The 23042-nt window shown below is 42.6% G+C and overlaps 1 protein-coding gene across 1 annotated transcript; it reads left to right on the top strand.

The window, feature by feature from the left end:
* Positions 1 to 228: 228 nt before the first annotated feature.
* LOC139924738 (uncharacterized) lies at positions 229 to 22507 on the top strand. Its single transcript, XM_078287212.1, has 11 exons — positions 229 to 378; positions 556 to 665; positions 773 to 919; positions 1087 to 1239; positions 2626 to 2735; positions 2895 to 3018; positions 4464 to 4559; positions 5490 to 5558; positions 11378 to 11431; positions 15936 to 16088; positions 22125 to 22507. Exons 1-11 carry the CDS (start codon positions 312 to 314, stop codon positions 22293 to 22295), a joined length of 1254 nt encoding a protein of 417 aa, XP_078143338.1. The 5' UTR covers positions 229 to 311; the 3' UTR covers positions 22296 to 22507.
* Positions 22508 to 23042: the final 535 nt, after the last annotated feature.

Here is a 23042-nt window from a genome sequence, read left to right as displayed (position 1 = left end):
AAAAGGGAACATTGTGTAGCAGAGTAGTTCACCTTTTCAGAAACCACGGGCAGTAAAGTTTCAGTATAGACACGAAGTCATTCATATTCCCTAATCTACATGAACGCTTGGGTGGGAAAGCGTAGTTCAGGATCACCAAAGTTATGTCCGCTACCTCTCTCCGTAGCAGCCACCTATACACTGCTTGGAGCATGCGCACTAAGTACCGTCTGTTGAGTTACACAGTGCTCTTTCCACGCGTGTTGTAAATCCACACTTGGGAAGATATTCTGTTTTAAGGACAGTGGTTCTGGAATCATAAAAAAATCATTATGGGAGGACAGGCTAAGGGCAAAAAGAAAAACAAAACGAAGAGGAAAGACAACTGTTCAGACGGGGGTAACGTGTGAACTGGTTTCAAAATATTGCCAGCTATGTAACGTTATGTATTACGCACAGCAACTATATTAGCTGAAATTTAACATCTAATTATGCTTTACTTGATCTCCTCTCTTGATCTAATGACACAAAACTGACTAAACTATCTCTCTCTCCCTCCATCTCTCATCAAAACAGATACAGGACTTGGTGGTTTGTCACCACAGGAAAGAATGAAACTAAGGATGCAGGAAAAAGCCAAGAAGAAGACATCTGAGAAATACTCTGTACAACAGCTACTAGAGAAGGTCACAGTGACACACGCAGACATGTCCTGTCTTTTTAATGTTGTCAGTTTTATCGTGATTTGTATCCACTGCATGTTTGTTAAACCCTGTCATCCTCTGCTGTACAGACAGAGGAGTGCATGGACAGTTTTGACTTTGAGATGGCTGGCCGTTTCTGTCAGCGAGCCCTGGACCTGGAGTCCACTAACCTGCAGGCACTGGACATGCTGGGACACATCTACTCTGAACAAGGAGACACACAGAAAGCTAAAGGAATATCCTTCACTTAAGAGTGCTCTCTCTCTCTCTCTCTCTCTCTCTCTCTCTCTCTCTCTCTGACTGACTGAGAAAGCATGTCCTTCTGCACATGACTGCATCAATAATGAATTTCTAATATTTTTGTATGAGGCCGGTTGTAACCTCCTTGACCCGATCTCCTTAAGTTTTTCTGCGTGCTGTGGAGCTGAGCCCAGACGAAGGCCACAGTAAGTACATGTACCTGGGACAGATCCACACAGGCAAGGAGGCTGTGGACTACTACACTAGAGGAATACAGGTCATAGTCTCTGCATTGGACAAACAAGCACAGAGCACTGTGAGTACACACACACACACACACACACACACACACACACACACACACACACACACACACACTCCCTTCATTAGTAAATATCCTTTACTTGGGTGTATGGGTAACCTCTTATAAAATTCTGCACCAACCAAGGGGAAAATGCCACTGGTACCCATGGTTTATGCTAGTGTAATATTATTAATTTTCACAAGAGGGTGCTATTGGCCAATTAAAAAAAAATACAAAACAATCTTTGAAACGTTTTATTTTTGAAGCATCAAGAGTACAATTAGTCAATTAACATATATAAACTTTAACATGTAAATACAGACACATAATAATAAAATAAAAATAAACGAAAAACTAAAACAATATTTCTATATCACTAGGGAAAAACAGAGTACAAGAAGTAAATAAATAAAATAATAATAAGGTGAGGTAAAGTATATATATATATACAGTATATAGTGGAAAAGGGCCACTGTATACAGTATGAAAAAAGGACAGGTTGAAACTAGAGTACAGCTTTAAGGGCTTCTGTTCTGATAAATATTTAGTTATAGTATAGTACACTTAACAGTGTCTTCTTTTTTATAATCAGAGTGAGTGAATTCACAACTTGAATAAAAAAATTTAAAGAAATTTTGCATATGTATAAAAAAAACATCCATAAGAAAATGTATAGCTAAGTCAGCAACTTTATCATTTTCATAACAACAAATTATGTCTTTCAAAATAAGCGTGAGAAACATGCACACTTGAATCTCTCCATAAAGCAGCAACAATACTTCAATCATAAAACACATGTTGAATAGTTTTTTCTGTATCTTGACGAAGTGAACATTGAATATGAAATGAGTATTCAATATCTTGTAATTTAGACAAAACATAATTGCAGGGGTAAATTTGTACAACTATTTGTACAACTTTGTTTGTGATGCAAAGTCTGTGTGGATTAACCATGTTTTTTTTCTCCAAGTTAATTCCTTCATTGCTTACATTCAGACAAATTTACCCCTGGGGAAAATGTTTCTTTTTGATTTGAAGGCATTGACATACATTAGTTAATCATTTCATCTTTTCTCAAGAACAGGAGGTTTGGTAGAAAGGAAAACATCATCCTTTTTTTTTTTAGTCCACATAATTTAAATAATCTTTAATCAGATGTAGTATCCTGAGGGAATAGCTCCACAGACAAGATCACACTCTCTAAAGGGTAAAGGGAAACTAGGTAATTCCATAAAATATTCATAGGTTAAAAAACAGCTTTACATTGACTGTCTTTTGATTAATTACACTTGCCGTGGCTTTTCAGGAGCATCGGACACCCAAGTGTATTAATCTAAAATGGGTAGCAAAATCTGATTAGGCACAATTCAAGACACCTGCCCTCCCCGCTCTGAGCAGGCGCAGGCTGGAGCTGCTGCCCCAGCAGATGAGGAACCTGAGCTCCCCACAGCGAAGGATGTTTGTGTGGCCTACTGCTCCGTGGCAGAGATTTACCTAACAGACCTCTGGTAGTGTAACACACACTGTCACACTCTGTCACTTTCTGTCCCATTTTATGTTATCGCTTTTGTAGTGAGATATGTATGAGTTGACCCTTGTGTGTGTGTGTGTGTGTGTGTGTGTGTGTGTGTGTGTGTGTGTGTGTGTGTGTGTGTGTGTGCATGTAGCATGGAGGAGGGAGCCGGAGACAAGTGCAGGGAGTTCATTGAGAGAGCATTGCACTATCACCATGACAACCCTGAGGCTCTACAGCTCATGGCCAGTTACCTGTTCAGTACTGAGCGAAACCAGGTCAGTCCACACACACACACACACACACACACACACTCAGGATGAGTTATCACCACATTAAAGAGGGAATCTGCTGAGTTAATTATTCTGAGCAAATTGAATTGTATGCCATTAATCAGCAGATGGACACTTACATTAACACACACACACATACACACACACACAGACAGGTCATGCAGATAGGAATGTTAATTACTGGGCAGATCATCCAGGTCATATAGAGTCATCTGATAAAGAGAGAGATGAGAGAGTGGCCTTTTGGACTCGTAGTGGAGAAGAAGCCACAAGACCCTTCTGAAGTGTCAGACACAGTTCGAACGACTGTCTGAGAAGAATACTTTCTTTATTTGAGTCACTTGTGAAAATGTTCAACAGAAGGCTCAGACACAATGTTCCTGCTCTACAAAAACGTATCACAGGCAGACGAACAACCTGCAACTCAAAATGTTTGCCTTTCTGTAAGAGTTTTTAGTGGAGCAGTAATGTGTGTGGGCATACGCACCATTTTACCTTTGTTTGAAAGGTGGCAGCAAAGCACTTTTTGGGGAAAAAAAAAAGTTTCTGCTAATTACCTTGGAGTTCTTCAGAAAGGTCACTAATGTATGCTTGAATTGAAATAAGATACATGACATCCTCAACTATCTGTTATATTACAAAAAATGTGCCATGAATGAAATGATGTCTAGCCTGGCGTATCAGATCTGAGGACATAATAATCCTCTTCCCCTTTTCCTGGGAATGAATACATATTGTGCATTTCATTGTGCTTTTTAACCTCTGCTTTCTGATGGGTGCCTGAAAAGAAGTTAAAATTAGTCTCCATGCTGCCACCATCCCTCAAATTGAGGAAATAATTTGACAATTTGACAAAAAAAAAAAAAAAAAAAAAAGTACAAAATGCCTCAGCTGCCTGTAAGAATGCCAAATGAAGTGATGGAAGGTGAAGTGGACCTGTAATGCCGGCGCTAAGCCTTAGGGGTCAGGCTGGCTCCAATCACACCTCACAGCTTCCCGCATACAGAAAATGAAGAATTCTATTTTTCAACACTCTGTACTCCATTTAAAAAATAAATAAATAACATAAAATACAAATATTAATAACACTCTTCAAGGTTCATCATTCAATATCTATGAACCATTGAGGATCCCGTCTGTAAAAGTATACCCATTTTACCAACAAAGGGCTTAAATGACCTAATATCCTAACATAAGTACCAAACATTTTTTTTATTTAATTTTTTTACTATCAGTCATATTGAAAGAGAAGATGTAAGTTGTTTCAGATATTGGATATCTTGTTTTTGAATGAAGTTCTTCAAACGCTTCCACTGTGTAGTTTCTAGCCACTGACTTATTTGTGTGTGTGTGTGTGTGTGTGGTTGTGCGCGCATGCATACGTGCCGGGGCGTACATGTTCAGTATATCGTGTGTCTTGCTGTGTTCAGGAAGGCAGAGACTACCTGATGAAGAGTGTTGGGGCGTGGCTGCCTGCCCTCAAACAGAGCGCCGCCTCTCCCGGCGCGGAGGAGGAACACATGCAGGTGAGTCGGAGTCCTAGTCGGCGTTTCTCCAGCCCTCAATAAGATCCCGGTTTATTTATAAAGCGCTTTCAACTAACAGGTTTGTCACAGTGTGCTTTGCAGCAAGCACAAATAGAAGGACACAAATAGAGATTAAAAATAAAAGAGATAATAAAACAAGGGATAATAAAAATAATACATGGAATAAACACATTGCAAACTACAGTATGTGTGCGTGCAAACACTACCAGTCAAAAGTTTGGACACACTACATTTTTCTTTATTTTTTACTATTTTCCACATTTTAGAATAATAGTAAAGACATCAAAACTATGTAATAACACAAATAGAAGCATGCAGTGACCAAAAAAGTGTTAAACAAATCAAACGATGATGATAGAAAGGCAAAGGCTTTAGAAAGAAATTCATACATCAGGCATCAACTTCACTATTTATATTTGTCTGAGAAACAAATTTCATGAATTTAAGCATTGGCCTTTAGATCAAAATGGCTTTACGATAATGAAAAACGTAGTACATTCAATAAGGTGTGTCCAAACTTTGGGCTGGTAGTGTGTATGACTGTCAATGGCAGACTGCAAGGAGGTAGACAAAGGGAAAAGAATGGCTGGTAAAGTTGAAGCTGGAATAGGTTGTAAGGTGTACCAAATAAATGGGTCTTGAGTTTAGATTTAAATACTGAGCAATGGGGGGGTGATTTGAGGCAAAAGTCCCGGGCCTCCGCTATTATGACTCTCTTATCTCCCGGAGCAGGCCGATCTGGAGTCGGCCTGCCAGCACTTGGGGTGTGATTAACAGCCACGTAGCCGCGAAACGTTTTGTACCTGGAAATTGGATCGAGTTATTATTATCAGACAAAGGAAGAACTATGTTTGAGGATGCTTTTGTAATCTCTCACTGTGGGTGTGGCGGTGTTGTCCTCTCCTCCAGAACGAGGTCCCTCCGTACGAGTCTCGCATTACCGCAGCCAAACTGCTCATCGAGACTGAGGAGTATGAGGTAAAATGTTGTGTGTGCTTCTTCTGTTTTTGTTTGTCTTGTGTATGTGTGTTGGTGGGTGGGTGTGTGTGTGTGTGCCAGCATGTGTGTGTGTGCCAGCATGTGCATTTGTGTGCTTCCTTTCTAGTGAATAGCGCAGAGGGTGGGAAGGCCAGGCCTGGTCTTTATCCCCTCCAGAGTTCAGTGTCAATAATAGAAGAGTGGTATTTACAGAGAGAGACCGGGGCAGGGGGTGCGAGAGGGAGGGTAGGAGGAATGGGCAGACGGAGGAGGAATAGAAAGAGGAAGGAAGCTGAAGCTGAACTGCACTATCTTGATAAATTGCTGCCATATCTGTGACCCAGCACACTTGTCTACTAAATCACTCATCAATTTTCAGTATTAATGGCCTTGATTTTAGTAGCTCAGTGCCTTCAGTTCACTGCAAAAACCCTTAACAGTCATTAACGCTTGAAGCCATTTTCTGTGATTACTGCCATGCCAACAGCGGTTCAGCTATTTTCTGTTGTGATCCAGTGATTAATTTGTAGTCATTCTCATTGAGCGGTTTATGGTTATTACTGACGGGAAATGAGAACAGTGTCCCTTTTTTCTCAAACCCAAACGGCTCAGCTACAGCCACAGTGCCTGAGTGTGTGAGTGTGTGTGTGTGTGTGTGTGTGTGTGTGTGGGAGATGGGCTGTCAGGTATATCAGTAAAATGACAGCGTCTCGGTCCACAGTTTCTGACATGTCATTTGTCTTCATCCTCCTGTTTGTGTCATCAAGCCCAAAACACAAACTGCACACACTCTGAGTGCTTTATAACGTGAATATTTTTTCGGTGTGCGTGCGTGTGCCCGTGCGTGTGCACACTTCCAGGCACGCGTGTGTGTGCGTTTGCTTTTAGCCATCGGCTATTTGAAAGTTTTTGACGGAAATTGACTTTATGGGTGGAAGTAGAGGAGAAGCAAGCTATTTTCTGTCTGTCTCTCCATCTCCCTGACTGGGACTTAGCCGGATTTGATAGGAACATCCTCTCTTTTCTCTCCTTCCTCTTCCTTCCATCACACACGCACACACTCACATTTTCTCTCTCTCTCTCTCTCTCTCTCTCTGTCTATCTCTCTCTCTCCCTCTCTCCCTTCTCTCTCTCTCTCACTCTCACTCTCTCTCTCTCTCTCTCTCTCTCTGTCTCTCTCTCTCTCTCTTTCCCCTTCCCCCTTGATTTTTTTTACTGTGCTTTTGGTTGTGTTTTTGTTCGTTTTTTACTTTCTGCTTATGGGCAGAGGTAGTGCAATCTAAATGCTGCTTACCCTGACTTATGCACTGGTTTCTAAATGGATTTGTAAGATGAAGAGGTCAATACATGAGCCTCTTAAAATTCAATTCTCTCTCACGCACACACACACACACACACACACACTCACATTCTCTCTCTCTCTCTCTCTCTCTCTCTCTCTCTCTGTCTGTGCAGTATAAATCTATTCACAACTCTAAACTTTGTATAAAGTTGTGTGCTTCCAGTCTGTAGAGCTGTCAGTGTGAAGGCTATCTTTTCAGAAGGTTCTAGAGTGCCACCATTTTTTTTCCAGTAGTGCTACCAAATATTTTCTTTGGTCACACCAGTGCAATCTTAAAAAGATCTTTTGAAAGTCTTTTACATTTTTGATTTATGATTTTGCGCTAAGAAAAATACTAAAGCAGTGTTTTGTGTTTTCTAAAGCTGTATTGACTTGGCTATTTCTGGCAAATACTATTGTATTTTAGAATAGCAGAGGTGTTACAGCTCTGCTGCCCTTGCCTAAAACCCACCAGTCTCTCTTGGTTGGCAGTCAAGTTCTTTTGAAACTGCCTGAAAGCAGTTTGGCCTCATGACGCATTCGAGCTAGTATTTGCTTTGGGTTTGAATTGCAGTAAACCGACATATTAGCCTGCACAACCCAAGCAAAACAACTGAATTAAAGGCATTTCACTTTTTCATGGTTCAAATGATAACAAAATATAATAAACACAAAATATTAAACTGTTGTGGGTAAATAATAATCTATGTTAAGTAAAGGAAAATCTTTGTCCAATAAATATAATGTAATATAAATATATCTCAGCCATGACTTAAGAAAAATATTTTAAAAAAGCCTCATAATCAGACAGAGATGATAAGCCAAGGACAGCTTGCTTTTGGATTTATGGAGAAACATTTCATGAAATTTTTGCTGCATCCAAGTGCAATCAGAAATTACAAGCTGAGTGCACATGAACGACCCAACAAAGCAATACATTTGACTGGGAAAGTGGGAATTTTTTATGATACCCGAGTTACCAAGATGTGATCTTTACGGGGCGGAGAGCATGGAAACCATGTCATCAACTGATATGATGCATTGAATTATGTCATTGTCTGGCATTCTATGTAAATAATTAGCACTGAGAAAATATAGAGTGACTTTGGGCTAATAAATTAATTAAAACATCAATTACATGCCTGCTGCTCTCCTCTTCAATCTTCTGCTGCAGCACAAAGTGGCTCTGTGCCACTTCATTTCGAAAAAACAAACAAAAAAAAAACACGACAGCCACCAAAAATTACATTTGTTTCATGGTCCACTTTTTCTTTGGATTATTTCCGAGGAGAAGCACTTGAACGCATGTCAAGTCATATTTACAGCTGCCGAACCTGTAGCTGAAGTAGCAGCTCACGAGGAGAGCTGGAAGGCAGCATAAGTGAGACAGCTGTGTAGGTGTTTATGTCCAGTAGCCTGTTTTGGATTTCTGAATCAATTTCTGATTCAGTGTGTGTGTGTGTGTGTGTGTGTATTGACCTATTGATTTTTTTTTTTTTTTAAATACAAACTAATGGACTATGCAATATCAGAGCCCTATTTCAGAGATCAGTGTTGTCAGATAGGACATTACATTGATCACTAATAGAAAACAGACAATTAAACAAAGCAATTAAAAAAACAATTAAACCCCTCATCTCACTCACGTGTGCGCACACACACACACACACACACACACACACACATACACGCACCACCATCATAATCATCACTCATCACCACCACTAGTTCACATGCCACACAACAGCCAGGCACACAGACACCATCCCCTTGACAACTGGTATGGTTGTCACAGCAGCTGATAGCTAGTTGCTCTCTGTGTGTTTGTCAGTCTTGTTTACTTTCATGTTATTCGCTTGAATTTTGCTGTTCTTAAATTTAGCTCACAATGAAGCGCAGCTTGTTCTACCCAATGCTGCTTGAGAGTACAGTTAGCACTGACATCCCCAGGATTTATTTACTTAAGTGTGCGACGTGTCCCTGTGTGTGTGTGTGTGTGTGTGTGTGTGTGTGTGTGTGTGTGTGTGTATGGGTTTCTGTGTGTTAGAGATACGGCCTGCCCTCGCTTGTAAAGTGATTTGTCTTTCTCCTGTCTCTGCTGTGCGCTCTGGTAAAATGATTCTGTTAAACAAAATTGCCTGAAGATTACACACAAGCACACATACACACACACACACACACACATGCACACACACACACACACGCACACAATGGCTGTTATAAATGAGCTCCTCCCCAGAGTGCTGTTTTTTTTTTTGCAGGTCTTGAAGTAAAGGGGACAACATATAGTTAGGCGTGTGTTTGTGTTTGTGTTTGTGCGTGGACTGGTTTTGCATTGTTTATTAAGATACTTATTTTTTTTTTTATCCTTCTCCCAATCTTCCTCACTTTTTCTTTCATGCTACCCCCCCCCCCCCCCCCCCCCCTTCCCCTTATCTTCATAGGAATATTAATCTTGTTGTTGTTTAGAGTTTGAAGCGGCTTAAGAATCTCTGAATCTTTAATCACTAGCCTCTGGGTTGACCACTGTAGTTAGGAAGGAGAGCGAGTGGAGACGATATAATGGTTATCATGGCTCACTTATCCTGGCTTCCAGATATCTCTTGTTCTATTTTTGTTGCTCCAACACTGCCTGCTCCTATCAGTTGTTTAATACCCAGATAGATCTTTACTCCTATCTCTTATATCTAGTGCTTGGCTTGAATTTCCGTGTCCGTGTCCGTGTGTGTGTGTGTGTGTGTTTGTGTGTTTGTGTGTGTGTGTGTGCGCGTGCATTTGTGTGATAACAATGAAAGTCAAGGAGAGAGTTCTGACACTGGACATGAATCCATTCATCATCAGCAGGGATTAGGTGTTTTTGTTTGTGTATTTTTAATCAGTCATTAATTAATTAAGCACAATGGGTATTCAGCTGATAATTGGTCCAGCAATCAATCAACTGACTCCCTGACACACACATTTGCACACTCTCTTAACGAGATGCTCTCAATTAACCTGACTCTCCCTTGGTCTACCCAGGCAACAGACCTCTTTATCGCCACCGGAACCACCTAGGCTTAATGAAAAGAGAGAGAACTCAAAAGAGCAGGAGGGGAAAAAAAAAAAAAAATAGGAAGCTCTCCAGCTAATAAGACCGCCTTAACAAGAAACAAGTACTGCTTGTTGTGCACACTTATTGTGTGCCTGTGTTGTTGTGTGCATGCGTGATTGTGTGTGTGTGTGCATGTGTATGCGAGTGTGTTTTGGTGTTCTTGCCCTTCTCCACGGGTGATTGGCTAACAGTCGCCTCCAACCCGAGGTTGACAAAAATCAATATATCATCAGCTGGGGCCTCACACACACACACACACGCACACACACACACACACGCACACACGCTCACAGCCACAAAATCCGCAAGGAGAGAGGCAGAGGAAAATAAACACACAGCCTACTTTAGTCGAGGTCTGTTTTCTGTAACGGAAATTGTCCACAGTAACTGACCCCGACAGTGACTGACGATGGCAAAGGTCACCTAACATTCAATTCCTGCGGGACCCCTAATCTCGTCCATGAAACGCTACAGGGAGGGAATACAAGAAATGGCTGTGGGAGGGGGGGGGGTGTTAGAGAAAAGTGAAGAGGTTGGATCAAGAAAATGGTCAGCGGGACTGTAGTGATAAGGTGTGTTCTAACTCAGCTGGGATATTGATAGCAGCCTATTGAATAGCTGTTGGGTGTATATGTGTGTATTCATGAGGTGTTTATGGTTTCCATGGGTCAGGCTGAATTTGAGATTGATCAGCGCGTCCTACGGAGCGGGGCGGATGCTAAAGATATATTGGCTGTTTAATGCCAGTGAATGGATTAAGAGGGCTATCGAACGGCGTGGCCGAAGTGACTATCGACTGTGCGATAAGCACCGGCGTGTGTGTGTGTATCGACGGCCATGTCTGTTGTCTTGTTGCTATTGACGACGTCTATGGGAGACTGGCCTCGTAGAAGCTTATCAGACCCTCTGATCACTCTGATTGATCGAGCTGGCTGGGAGATGCACAGTGGTGTGTGCGTGTGTGTGTGTGTGTGTGTGTGAAACTGAGAGCAAATGTGTGCACATCCGTGTGTTTGCACCACAAAGTTTTTGTTATTGTGACAAAGTTGCAATAATGTTTCAGTTCTTCATAGAGATCATTGCAATTCTGTTCACTCCCTGACCCCTTTTTTTCCCTCTCACTTTGTCTCTTCCTATCTCTATCTATCTTTGTTTTTTCTTTGCGTGTGTGGGTGTGTGCTGGTTGTTTTTTTTTTTTTGTTTTTTTTTATGGGGTAAAGACAGCGTTACATTTTAAAAGCATTCCATTTCTTGTGCACATCGTGAATTGTACGTAATGAAGAAATTTTACAATAAAATTACAATTCAAATTTTCTCTCTCTATCTATCTCTCTATCTCTCTGTCTGTCTGTCTATCTATCTATCTATCTATCTATCTATCTATCTATCTATCTATCTTTCTATCAGACGGCAGTAGACGTGTTGGAAGGTCTCCTGGAGGAGGATGACGAGGTCGTCCAGGTGAGTGATGAAGATGCGGCCCAGCTCTCTTTTTCCCAGTGATAAAATGTGGTGGTCAGTTTGGCTTCATGCATACATTATTCTACATATTGCATCTTCATTGCCTGATGTGAACTCAGAACTGTCAATTTTCTGAACAAAATGAAACTCAGAAATGAAGGATTTAGGCAATGTATAATCTTGAGTAGTGCACTGGGGTTTGGTTGTTTGGCTCCACTTGGTTTTGCATTTCCAGCATATCTGTCTCGACGAATTGATGATTCTTGTAAATTAACTCTGTGGTGTGTGTGTGTGTGTGTGTGTTACTGCTGGATGAGCAGGTTTAGATGGTGTCTTTGATGTGTCCTCTTGCAGGCAGGCTTATTAATGATACAGTAGGTACTGCTGGATCAGACCAACTTTTAGGCAAAACTTTGCTTTCATCACCGCAGTGGGAAAGCAGGAGGCCTCAACCTGAGCAGCTAGACGCTTCTGCTGAAGTCACTCTTTTGTGTGTGTGGGTCTGTGTGTATGCGTACTCTCAATGTTTATACGCACACACACACACACACAGAGTACGACTGAGAACTTGAATGCATATTAGAGAGTGGCGTAAATGGCGGTATTTTCTGTGCTTTAGTGGGAGCTACGTGCTGTCAGTGTGCTCCAAATCCCCACTGTGAGTAGCAGAGGAAGTGAAGGTGTGCCACTGTGTGTCAGTTAGAATAACATGGCTTGCTCTCTCTCTCTCTCTCTCTCTCTCTCTCTCTCTCTCTCTCTCTCTCTCTCTCTCTCTCTCTCTCTCTCTCTCTCTCTCTCTCTCTCTCTCTCTCTCTCTCTCTCTCTCTCTCTCCCCCCTCACTCCTCCACTCCCCCTCAGGCTCAGCCTCCCACACACACCCTTCAGCTGACAGATTGAGAGCAGTCATCAGGGGGCTGAACTTTTAAACTCGCTCCAGAGACGCACAGCTGTGACACTCGATTTGAGCAGGCCTACAGCCAATCATGTGTCTGCAAGTGCACACACATGCATACAGTCACCAGTTTTAATGGCCAGACAGTGTTTTGTCAGATCATATCCCAGTTGTGTTACAAGAGTCATATTAATGATGTCAGAAATATATCACACACACTCTCTCTCTCTCTCCATTATTCTCTCATGCTCTCTTTTTCTCTCCATTATCCTCTCATGCTCTCTTTTCTCTTTCTCTCTCTCTCTATCTCTCTCTCTATTATTCTCTCTCTTTCCCTAAAGTGCGGCAGATAAGTTGTTAGCTCTCGCCTCCGTCTCCTTGCTCTTGTATATCTTAAAGTCGGAGCATTACTTATATAACGTTAAGTCTGCACAAACAACGGAGCTAGTTCCTTGCAAATCTTGTTTCAAAGGTATTCTGTTGATTCATGAGGCTTTTGTTCTTCCTTCAACGGCACCATATGGGAACTAAGATGTGCCTTCACTCTGAAATAGCTCTAGTCACAGTGATTTGACTGACATATGCAGCATTTATTTTATTATGTGTGCTTCTGTTTGGGTAGGGTAGGGTAGAGTGGATTCTCTGAAGTTCTTAATTAGCTAACTGTCTAATATTTAAATTTTCAAGTGCGTATGCGAGAACATCTTCACCACATACACAAATATGTTCAAACGGACAGTTCATAAACTGTTTCAAAAGAGCCTCATTCTAGCAAAACCGTTTTGAGGACATAGGGTAGTTCTCATTTCTATTGAAGCAACAATTTCTCATTCTGAATTGAAGTGACCCAATTTCAGTCTTTCTCTTCCACACATACAGATACAGACACAAGTAATGTGTTTTAGCAAGTTCTGCATTCACAGAGAACTTTTCAGTGACAGAAAAAAAGCACAGAATCACAGAATATTTCCTCATGCATTCCTCGTTTGACCGTTTGCGTTTACTGAGAACAGCCAAGCTGCTGGAGCTGCGATCATGAGACTCATGGAGGCTACAGTCATCCAGCGCTGCCGTTGCTCTGATAAGCATGGCTGCAGGGGAGAAGCCTCCCACTCAGCATGCCGAGCGGCAATTCTGAATTCAGTGTGGCATGCCTTGATGTGTTTGTTAGCTAAATTGTTGATTTGGCAGAGGTGCAGGTCCCCACTGCCTCTGCCCTCGATGAATAATGAACAAAGCTAATATTCGTCTCTTGGTGCTTAAAGAACAGTGGGTGGGTGATCTCTGGCCTTGGATGAGAGGCGCACACACACCTCCATGTGCAGTGAGAGTTGAACATGACTGTGTTGGGAGGTGGAAGAGCAGGCGTGGAGCAGTTCTTCGAGTGTATGTGATTATGCATGTAGAAGAAGAAAAAGCATGTGTGATTATGTGGAAGAAAGAGGAAAAAAAAGATTTTGGTGTATGAGCATGATTGCATGCAGTTGAACTTTGACTTTTTGAACATTGTGTGGAGCACCAAAATGATTTCAAAATCCATTTGTTGTTTGGAGATTTTCTTTCACATGGTGCAGGACATGGGCATCAGGAGCCAAAAACACTCTGCCTAGACACTAACCCTCAGATTTGTGCGTTCAGGCGTGCCATCTCCATGTTGGAGTGGTGTCCCATTACCAAGTGAGCCAAATGAAGCGAGGGCGAGTGGCTGTTCAGCTCTCCCATGCTCCCTCGAAATTGAGGCAATTAAAATGCTGGCTTAAAAGCAAAGGTTGCCCCAGCAGGCAGACCAGACTGAACTACTGCGGAGGGCATAGCAGAGGAGGAGACAACTTCCCATAAATGTAATAATATAGCTCTAAATTAATTGGATACAATTCAAATTACTGTAATATTTAATAACAATAGTAAATAAAATAGATGTGGATTTGCCACATTTTGGTTGAAAACAATTATGTACAATAACAGGGATAGGAATTAAATAATGGGGAAACATAAAAAAATATATATTTTTCTCCAGTATATGATACAATGGATTCATATAAAATGAAAGTGTAACCTCTCAGGTAGAAACATAAGTTTTACAACGATGTAATGCACCAGTGATGCAACGCAGTCTTCTTGCTAGACAGTCCTGCACATCTCGAGTGAAATTGAAAACATATGCTGCAACTATGGCAATAGCATTTTACTCTGTAGATTTTTCATTCACAAATGTAAGTTCATTAGCAGAAAACCCCGTTTTCATTTGTTTTTAATTGACAGAACTATTTGGAATTTATTGCTGGAATGAAAAATAAATCTGCAAAACCACGTTGACAACATCTGTCTAACTGTATTTCCTTCCTCTCTAATGACTCCCTCTGGCAATATGTTTTTGTGGGATTTTTATTTGAATGATTGTTGTCCTTGTTTTTCTTCTTGTATGACATCAGCTATCTAATAAAGGACTGTTTAAAAAAAAAAAAATCAAAAAAAAATCTGTGGCAACAGCTGGCTGGTGACGTTCATGTCAACAGGAAGTGATGATTGAGGAAAGTGCGTCTCAGAGAAATTTATTCCCCATGTTGCCTCAGTTCCTCACCTGTGAGCGGCCCTCTCTGATACATCACTAACGCTTAATTGAGTGTCACTCAAATGAAGGGGGAGAATTTAGGGGCCGTAATGTGGCGGGGAGACAGTCAGTCAACAGACACTTAACTCCTAACACCAACGGCCGCTCTCTCACCTTGTATTTACAGTCTTACAGTCAAGCAATATGATGGAGTGAATCTATTCTTCTTGACAATACACTGATGAATGATATGATTATCCTGATTATTCCAAGACTGTAGTAACTTAAACTACAGCAACAGTTGATGCTGCACTCTACAGCGTCTGTAGTTTTGCTACACCCAAAGTACTCGATTTATCAAAGCGGAAAGGTAATCATGTAATCGTGATAAATGTAGCCTACAGTATGTGAAGGTATAAAATTGAGAAAACAAATTTGGAAAAATAAATAAATAAGTAGATGAATAAAAACATTCATCCTTGCATGTTTCCTCCTTTCCTTTCAGATAGAAAGGAAAATATTGTTCACAACACAAGCTGTGAGTGGGTATGATAGGATTTGAAGTGCAAAGCAGATTTTTGTCAGAGGGAATTTATTTTTAATTCTATTAGAATGCCTTTGAGTAGATGGTTTTTGATAAAGTTCTTTGCACGGGCTTCAGAGAGAGAAAAAATTCCAAATACATTCTTTTTGAAAATGTGCAAAAAAAAAGTGAAGGGGGTGAATCCATTCCGTAGCTATCTGCACATGTACACTTGCACTCATACAAACGTTTGTAAATGAGTGTATGTGTCAGAGTTAGATCGCGTTGACGGGTATTATGTGAGTGATGGCTTGTCGGTGTCTGCCTGTGTGATTCCATGTTAGACGTGCGAAACCTATTTGTCACAGGCGGGTGTGTGGATTTCATGCAGACGCTCCTTGAGAGTTACAAATCTGTTTCCCCCTGTCACAGCTCACTTACTGCAACAAAGAACACTTTCTCTCTGTCTGACTCTCTGTCCCCCTCCCACCCCCCCCACCCCCCACCTCTCTTTCTTTCTTTCTTTCTGTCTCCCAGGTGTGGTATCTCTCCGGCTGGGTGTGCTACCTCCAGATGGAAAAGGCGAGGGAGCAGCAAGCGAGAGAGGAGAGAGAGACGACGGACGAGGAGGGGGAGGAGCGGGACGCACTGAAGGAGGCGGCCAGAACGTACCTGACCAGGGCTAAGAAGGTACTTGTGGTCACAATAACCCCCCCCCCCGTACCTTCTCCCCAGGACCTCAGATGTCGCTGCTTAATGATGACAGACACAAAGCCTCTTGTGCATCTCTGAGATAAATACGACGCATTCATTCCTGAACAGTGCACTTAACAACTAAGGTGACAGATAGTTGCATCTGATATGCTGACACAGTGGTGTGGCTGCTCTGAACCAGAGAAGGAGTTCATGTTGTCATGTTGAGACGCTCCTAACTAAGCTGCATTATTGCCACAGCCTTGCCTTTGTCTATAATTTTTAAGACGTTCAAATAGGCCTCTCTTTCTATCTTTCTCTCTCTCTCTCTCGCTATCTCTCTTGCTCTCGCTTTCTCTCTTTCTTTCTCTCTCCCTCTCTTGCTCTCTCGCTCACGCGCTCACACACACACACACACACACACACACACACACACACAGAGTGATGTGTCTCATTCATTCTGTCATTCTGTCAGCGAGCACTGCCTCCATGGAGCAGTGATTCATGTAAGTCTAAAATCCAATAGGCTTGTAAATCAGACAGCACAGACTGAGGGATGGCAGACCCCACCTCCTTTCTTTTCCTCTTCTCTACTCTCCTCTCCTTTTCACCCCTCTCTCTCTCTCTCTCTCTTTCTCTCCCTGCCTCCATCTCTTCCCTCTACAGATGAGTAGGGGCAGCAGAATGGCAGTATATTGATGTCTGTCTCTGGCCAGGAGTCTAGTGACAGGCCTGTCTAAGCAGCATCCACTGGGGATGTCGACGCCCGAGACAGGAGCGCGGTGGGCTTTGAGCTGCCGGGAGGGAGGGAGGGAGGGAGGGAGGGAGGGAGGGAGGAACAGTGGAGAGGAGGAATGAGGGTACAGTGCGCATAAAGCTTTGAGCTGCCATTTGTGTGGAGAGAGAGTTAATAAAGTAAAAAGAAAGAAAAAAGTCAAGAAAGAAGGAGAACTAAGTACTTATTTTTATATTTTTGCATGGAGAGAGCGAATACAAAGGAAGAAAAAGGTGAAAGACTGGTAGAAGAATGGGGGAGGCTTCAGAGCGTGACGAGTAAACAGCAGAGCTGTTTCTTTGCAGAGTGAGTGAAGCAACTGGCAGAGAATAATGTGAAAGGTAAATACACAGAGACCTTGGAAAGGTGCGGCAGAATGCAGTGATAGAATTACCCCCCATTTTATACTTAAATGCTTAGCTGTGTGTGCTTTTGTTCATGTGTGTGTTTGTGCATTGTGTAGTTGAAACCCTTCCCTTGTTTTTATCAGAGCTTTGTTTCTGAGCATCAATGTGAGTGTTAATTATTAACGATGAGTCAGTCTGCTAGTTAAAATGGGCTCCAACATGGAAATGAGGCCTCAAAGCCCAACGGCTTGTTTTGGCGCCAGTCCACTTCTCTGCATACTTTATGACTTTGCTAAGTAAGTGTGTGTGTGTGTGAGTGTGAGGGAGACAGAGAGAGCATTTGTGTGTGTGCGCGGAGTCACACCTTATGTGGATGCACATATTTAATTATGGTTGTGTGTGCCAACTCGCATATCTAATTATTTGTTAAGAAATGTCTTCATTATTCATCTATTCTGTGATCGATGCACACGCACACGCACACACACACACACACACACACACACACACCCATTGCATTCAGCTGAGATGCTCTAAAAAGGGGGATGATAGGGAAGAATGGATGGGTTGAGAGGACAAGAAAGAAGTGTAGGAGAGAAGAGGGAGGGCGAGCAGGAGTGGGGGAATGAAAGAGGAGGCGAGGAGGAGAACAGATTGGATGTGGGGGTGTGTGTGTGGAGGGGGTGTAGTTGGTGAATAGTGGCGAGGGTAAAATCAATAGTAAACCGGACGTGAAATGGAATTTGAGTCTCAGCCAGATAGGGTGCGACGGAGGGAAGATCTGCAGTGTGTATGCACAGAGGACAATGTGTGTGTGTGTGTGTGTGTGTGTGTGTGTGCGTGCCTGCCCACATTTAAGTGTGCGCAGAGGTAGCTGGGGCAAATGGAGGTCAAAAGCTCTACTATTTGATGTGGCTGAAAGGGTATCCCATGGGCGTAGATTGTGGCTTGGGTTGGTCCAAGGTGTGTTTGTCATGTAATTTTAATGCCTTTCCCAAGCAAGGCTGTGAACTGGAGGAGTGAAGTGTTAAGGTGTGTGTGTGTGTGTGTGTGTGTGTTTGTAGTTAGCCCCCTTGAGAGAAACAGAGTGCCGACGACATGCCCTGTTCACACTCAAGAAGGTCTAATCTCAGCCAGAGTCACACCCCAGCCTCCCCTGTGAAAGAGTGTGTGTGTGTGTGTGTGTGTGTGTGTGTGTGTGTGCGCGCACATGTGAACCACCGAGTCAGAGGGGTCGAGAAAGAGAGAATATACAGAGAGAATATGTGTTGAAGCCATGAATCTGATCACACCACGCTTCCTATACGAGGGATATGCAGCAGGCTCCATTTCTCTTGAAAAAGAGATGGAGAGACGAGGACTGAGGAGATGGAAGTGGAGGAAAGAGAGGAGAGTAGGATTTGGCATCGCTCTGCCAGCAAAATGGTAACTGTGTGTATGCGTGTGTGTGTGTGTGTGTGTGTGTGTGCGTGTGTGCGTGCGCGCGCCTATAAGTGGTAAGAGGTGAGCATATGAAGAGGTATCTATCACCTTGACTGGAAGGTCATTTCGAGAGGGAGAGAGAGAGAGAGAGGGCGAAAGAAAGCCAAAGATAGAGAGTACAAGAGGAGAAAATGGTCAGAAGAGGAAGCTGGAGAATGAAGGCATTAAGAAATGAAACGAAAGAAGAGAGGTTAAGGAGAGTTGCGGAACAGGAGGTAGCGCTGCACAATTAATTGTAGTATATTGCAATTTTATTGTGTAATTCGGTGATATTGAAGTGTTTGTTATATTTCCAATTCCCCTGAAAGTCCCGGTGTGTCCTCTTACATTACGTACGACCAATCACAAGCTTTGAATGTGCATCGTGCACCCATGTGACCAAAAGGAAAGCAGCAGGCAGCTCAGTGGGAAAGAAAGAGACACCTTTCATAGACCATCTTTGGGAAAACAGAGCGACAAGCAGAGTGGAAAAGAATGGAACGGCCCAGTGTTAAAGAGGAAAATCCTTCTCCAGAGTCTGAACATGAAAACATTGTTTTAGCTACTAAAAGTGGATCATTTGGAGTTATTTTTGGTTTTAAACAGGTTTTGCATACAAGTACAGAGTCTGTGGCATTTGCCTTAGGGTTGTAGCTGCGCCCAGCAGTAATAAAGAAGTAATTAGCCTATTTATTATTTTAAATTTTGTAAATAAGAACCACAATGAGAGTAACACAGTATGAGTTAAAACAAGACTTTCTATCTGCTGCTACTTTGAGAAATACTGCGCTGAAAAAAGTCAAAAGGTAGAAATGTTCATGTGCAAAAATGCAAAAAAAAAAGTTGTTTCCTGAAACTGAGACAAATAATCATGATTAATAATAATTATCACAGTATTTAGCAAAATAATCGGGATTATCATTTTTGCCATAATAGTGACAGGAGGTGAACAGTGATGGAATGATTCTGCTTTCACCACAAAATCATCCTGTCCTTATTCTGCCATATGAGTTATAGAAAGAGAGGCAGGGGGCGAGCAAGAAGTAGAGGTAAAAAGATCAATTCAAGGATACATTAGCTATTATTATCATTACTACATTATTATGTCTGCTGGACAAAGGCATAGCACTGTAAGATTATGTGCCATACTAGACCGTACTATAGATGTTCCCGAAGATCAAGTAAGGATGGAAAAGAGAATGAATTAAGGGGTATGTGCGTCTGTGCATGTGTGAATGCACCGCTGTGTGTGTGTGTGTGTGTGTGTGTGTGTGTGTGTGTGTGTGTGTGCGTGCGCGTGTGTGTGTGTGTGTGTGTGTGTCAGTGGTCAGGTGTGCTCTGGGCCGTAACGTAGGGCTTGAAACTAGAGCAAAGTGAACCATGGAAAAGTTAAACCATTTCGCTCGCACACACATACACACTCTCTCTCTCTCTCTTTCTCTCTCTCTCTCTCTCTCGCTCTCTCTCTTTCTCTAGGCAGCTCTCTGGGCCGTGAAAGTGAGAAGAGAAAACATAGGCTGTTGTAAATGAGAAATGCCTGTGTTTTTTGCCATGGCGGTGCTGATCTCAGCAGCGCTTGGTGCGGTGCGTGTAAAGAATTGCTCCTGTTTGTTTAGCTAGCTGAAAGCATCCCCATGAATAATCACATCCTATCTAGCGGGCACGCTACGCAATTGATTGGTTGCTCTCTACTAAATATCAGCTCATATAAATACACATAATATAGTATTCTGTGTTGCAGCACATGTGCGCACACACATTTACACGCATGCACATACATAAGCACACATACAACATACTGTATTTCTCTTATGCAACTCATATGAAAGACCCCCCCCCCCTTCCCCAAGGCTATTCTGTGCAATTATTTTGGGTATTGTCACATAAGCCGAGCCTATTCAAAAAGCAAACCAAACTTATATTCAGAGTGCTTGTTGTGGATAAACATCTTGAGGCATTTTAGAGTGACACTGGCAGAATGAAAATCAGTGTTTTCTCCTTGAGTCTCTGGTGCTCTGAGGGGGCTGAGTGGGTCAGCTCTCCCCTGGTGTCAGACCCTCTGTCTTGGCCTGGGTCACACTCCACCTCCCTGGAGCTCCAACCTGCAGAGACAACATCCGCTCATAGCCACACACACACACACACACACACACACACACGCACACATGCAAAAATGCACACACACACAAGAAATTCTTGCACTCCAAATGAGTTCCCATGGGACTGCGTGTCTCCTGTCAGGACCTGCTGTTGCTTAGAGACTGTTCCCGGGGCAAAGCAGTCACACACACTCTTCTTCACTTTTCTGGCCTCGTTACACTTTTAGTAAGAATGATGGCACTCAGCTGCTTATTGTCCGTGAACTCGAGTGACTGTGCATGTGTGTGCGCACGTGTGCGTGTTATTTTTATGTACATTTGGTAGACTAAATAGAATAATGGTCCTAGATCATCTACTATTCCCACACTTTCTCCATTCTCTCTCTCTCTCTCTCTCTGTCTCGCTCCCTCGTTCCAATTTTGTTTCTGGAAAGAAAATAATAAATTGCTGTATCAGTTCCCTGTATACACACACAGAGAAACTCCTTTGTATACACACACAGAGACACACACGATTATGTTTGCTGTTCTTAGTGGTAGCACCAGTAGTTTTATCACCCAGCTCCACTTTGGGTTCAGTAATTACACACAAGCGGAGTATTTTACAGAGATAAATCTACTGGCTGCTTTCAGAACGGGACTTTTTTATCTTGCTCCTTCACAGCATATTTCACTGAGATAACTACTTCGATTGTGTGTGTGTGTTGTGTGTGCGCGTGTGTGTGTGTGTGTGTGTGTGTGTGCGCACGTGTACACCACATACCATATGTGCATCAGGATACATTCGCGCCTGTCTGTGAGTATGTGTAAGTACAAATGCGTGTTTATCTTTGTGTGTGTGCGCACGCGTGTTGCGACAGCAAGAGGAAGATAAATGGTCTTTTTGTCTCCTCTGTGCGACTGAACAGTGTATCAAATGTGCTGATTTGCCAAATGAAAGACAAAAACTGTTTACCAGCGTTTTGCGAGCCATGACTGCCTTGCTGACAGAATGCAGCTGCTGTTGGATATTTCAGGCGGGCTAACCAGCGCTCGGAGACTTCAAACCTCAGGGCTGCTCACTTCCCTCATCTCCAAAGCTGCTGCTTACTGATGCTGTAGTGATGCACTGTTAACTTCAGCGACACAGCGCTAGAGGAAGAGGAGTTTATGTCGAGAGCTTTTCTCTCACCATATCTCATTTCCTGCGATGCCTCCACAGCCAGTACAATAGAATGCCCCACATCAGGTTCATTATCCACATTTCTGCATTATAATTTACTTTCTGTCTAAAAAGCTCTCGTTTTCCCAGCGCACTACTAGCCCATCAGCCGCTTGCATCATCCTTTTTCTCTTTTCTCCTCTTTCTCAGCTTTACAGTAAGCTGCGTTGTGATGACCAGCCGATGTTGGAGCATGCGGAGCAGCTGCTGGGGGAGCTGGGAGGAGAAGTGGAGGGAGAGGAGGGAGACCTAGCCCTGGATGAAGACTACGAACCCTGTAGTGACGAAGAGGACGAGGAGGAGGCAGCCATGGAACACTGACCACACCCTCCCTTTTACTCTGTCCCTCTGTCCCTCTGTTTCTGTGTTTCTTCTCCACTTTCCCCGTCATCTTCCCTGTAGTTCTCTAAAGTGCCTTTTTTACTGATTATCCTTTCACATCCATTTAATATTTTGCATAATCAACGATTAAACTTGTGCTCAAGTGAGACGTGCAAAAAGAATAACATTAAATCTGCACTCTAACTCTGTCAGTTGTTTAATGCTTTTTGTAAAATAAGTGCACAATTGAGTAATTCTCCCTTGATCTCCTTGACAAATGTTGATGAAAGAAGTAATTTTTAAAGCTCTTCACTTCTCACCAATAGCAAAAGCAAAACATCTTTGAATGCTCTCACTTCTTGCAGTCGCCCACGCATGACTTGCACAAGCAAACACACACATCCAGACAGACACACACGTAACGCATGCGTGCGCGTGCGCGTGCGCGTGCGCGTGCGCGTGCGTGGAAACACACACAAAGACAGCACCTTGATTGCTTCAGCTCTCCTTCAGCATAACAGCAGCAGTAGCAGCAGTGTTTTTCCTCTCAGAGACTCAAGTGGCACAGAGAGGCTGAAATCCTCAAGCAGGAAAATAGAGTATCTTGGGCTGTAAGCATATCAGAAAACCATGTCCAGCAACAAACGGTTAATGCTCTCTCTACATATAAAGGATCTAATACTGTAAGTTTATGTGCAGTGTTTAGATTTTGATGCTATTCAATTTATTCATCCTCTTTGGATTGTT

The sequence above is a fragment of the Centroberyx gerrardi genome, chromosome 12, assembly GCF_048128805.1.
Source record: "Centroberyx gerrardi isolate f3 chromosome 12, fCenGer3.hap1.cur.20231027, whole genome shotgun sequence".
NCBI lineage: Eukaryota > Metazoa > Chordata > Actinopteri > Beryciformes > Berycidae > Centroberyx > Centroberyx gerrardi.
This window is presented reverse-complemented; position numbering and strand designations above follow the sequence as displayed.

Bases quoted from the DNA above. Each gene is read 5' to 3' on its own strand.
- LOC139924738 (XM_078287212.1), top strand. From the start codon at position 312: ATGGGAGGACAGGCTAAGGGCAAAAAGAAAAACAAAACGAAGAGGAAA. The intron at 1,240-2,625 runs GTGAGTACACAC...CGCTCTGAGCAG, and splicing joins ACAAACAAGCACAGAGCACT to GCGCAGGCTGGAGCTGCTGC. The intron at 5,559-11,377 runs GTAAAATGTTGT...TCTTTCTATCAG, and splicing joins TCGAGACTGAGGAGTATGAG to ACGGCAGTAGACGTGTTGGA.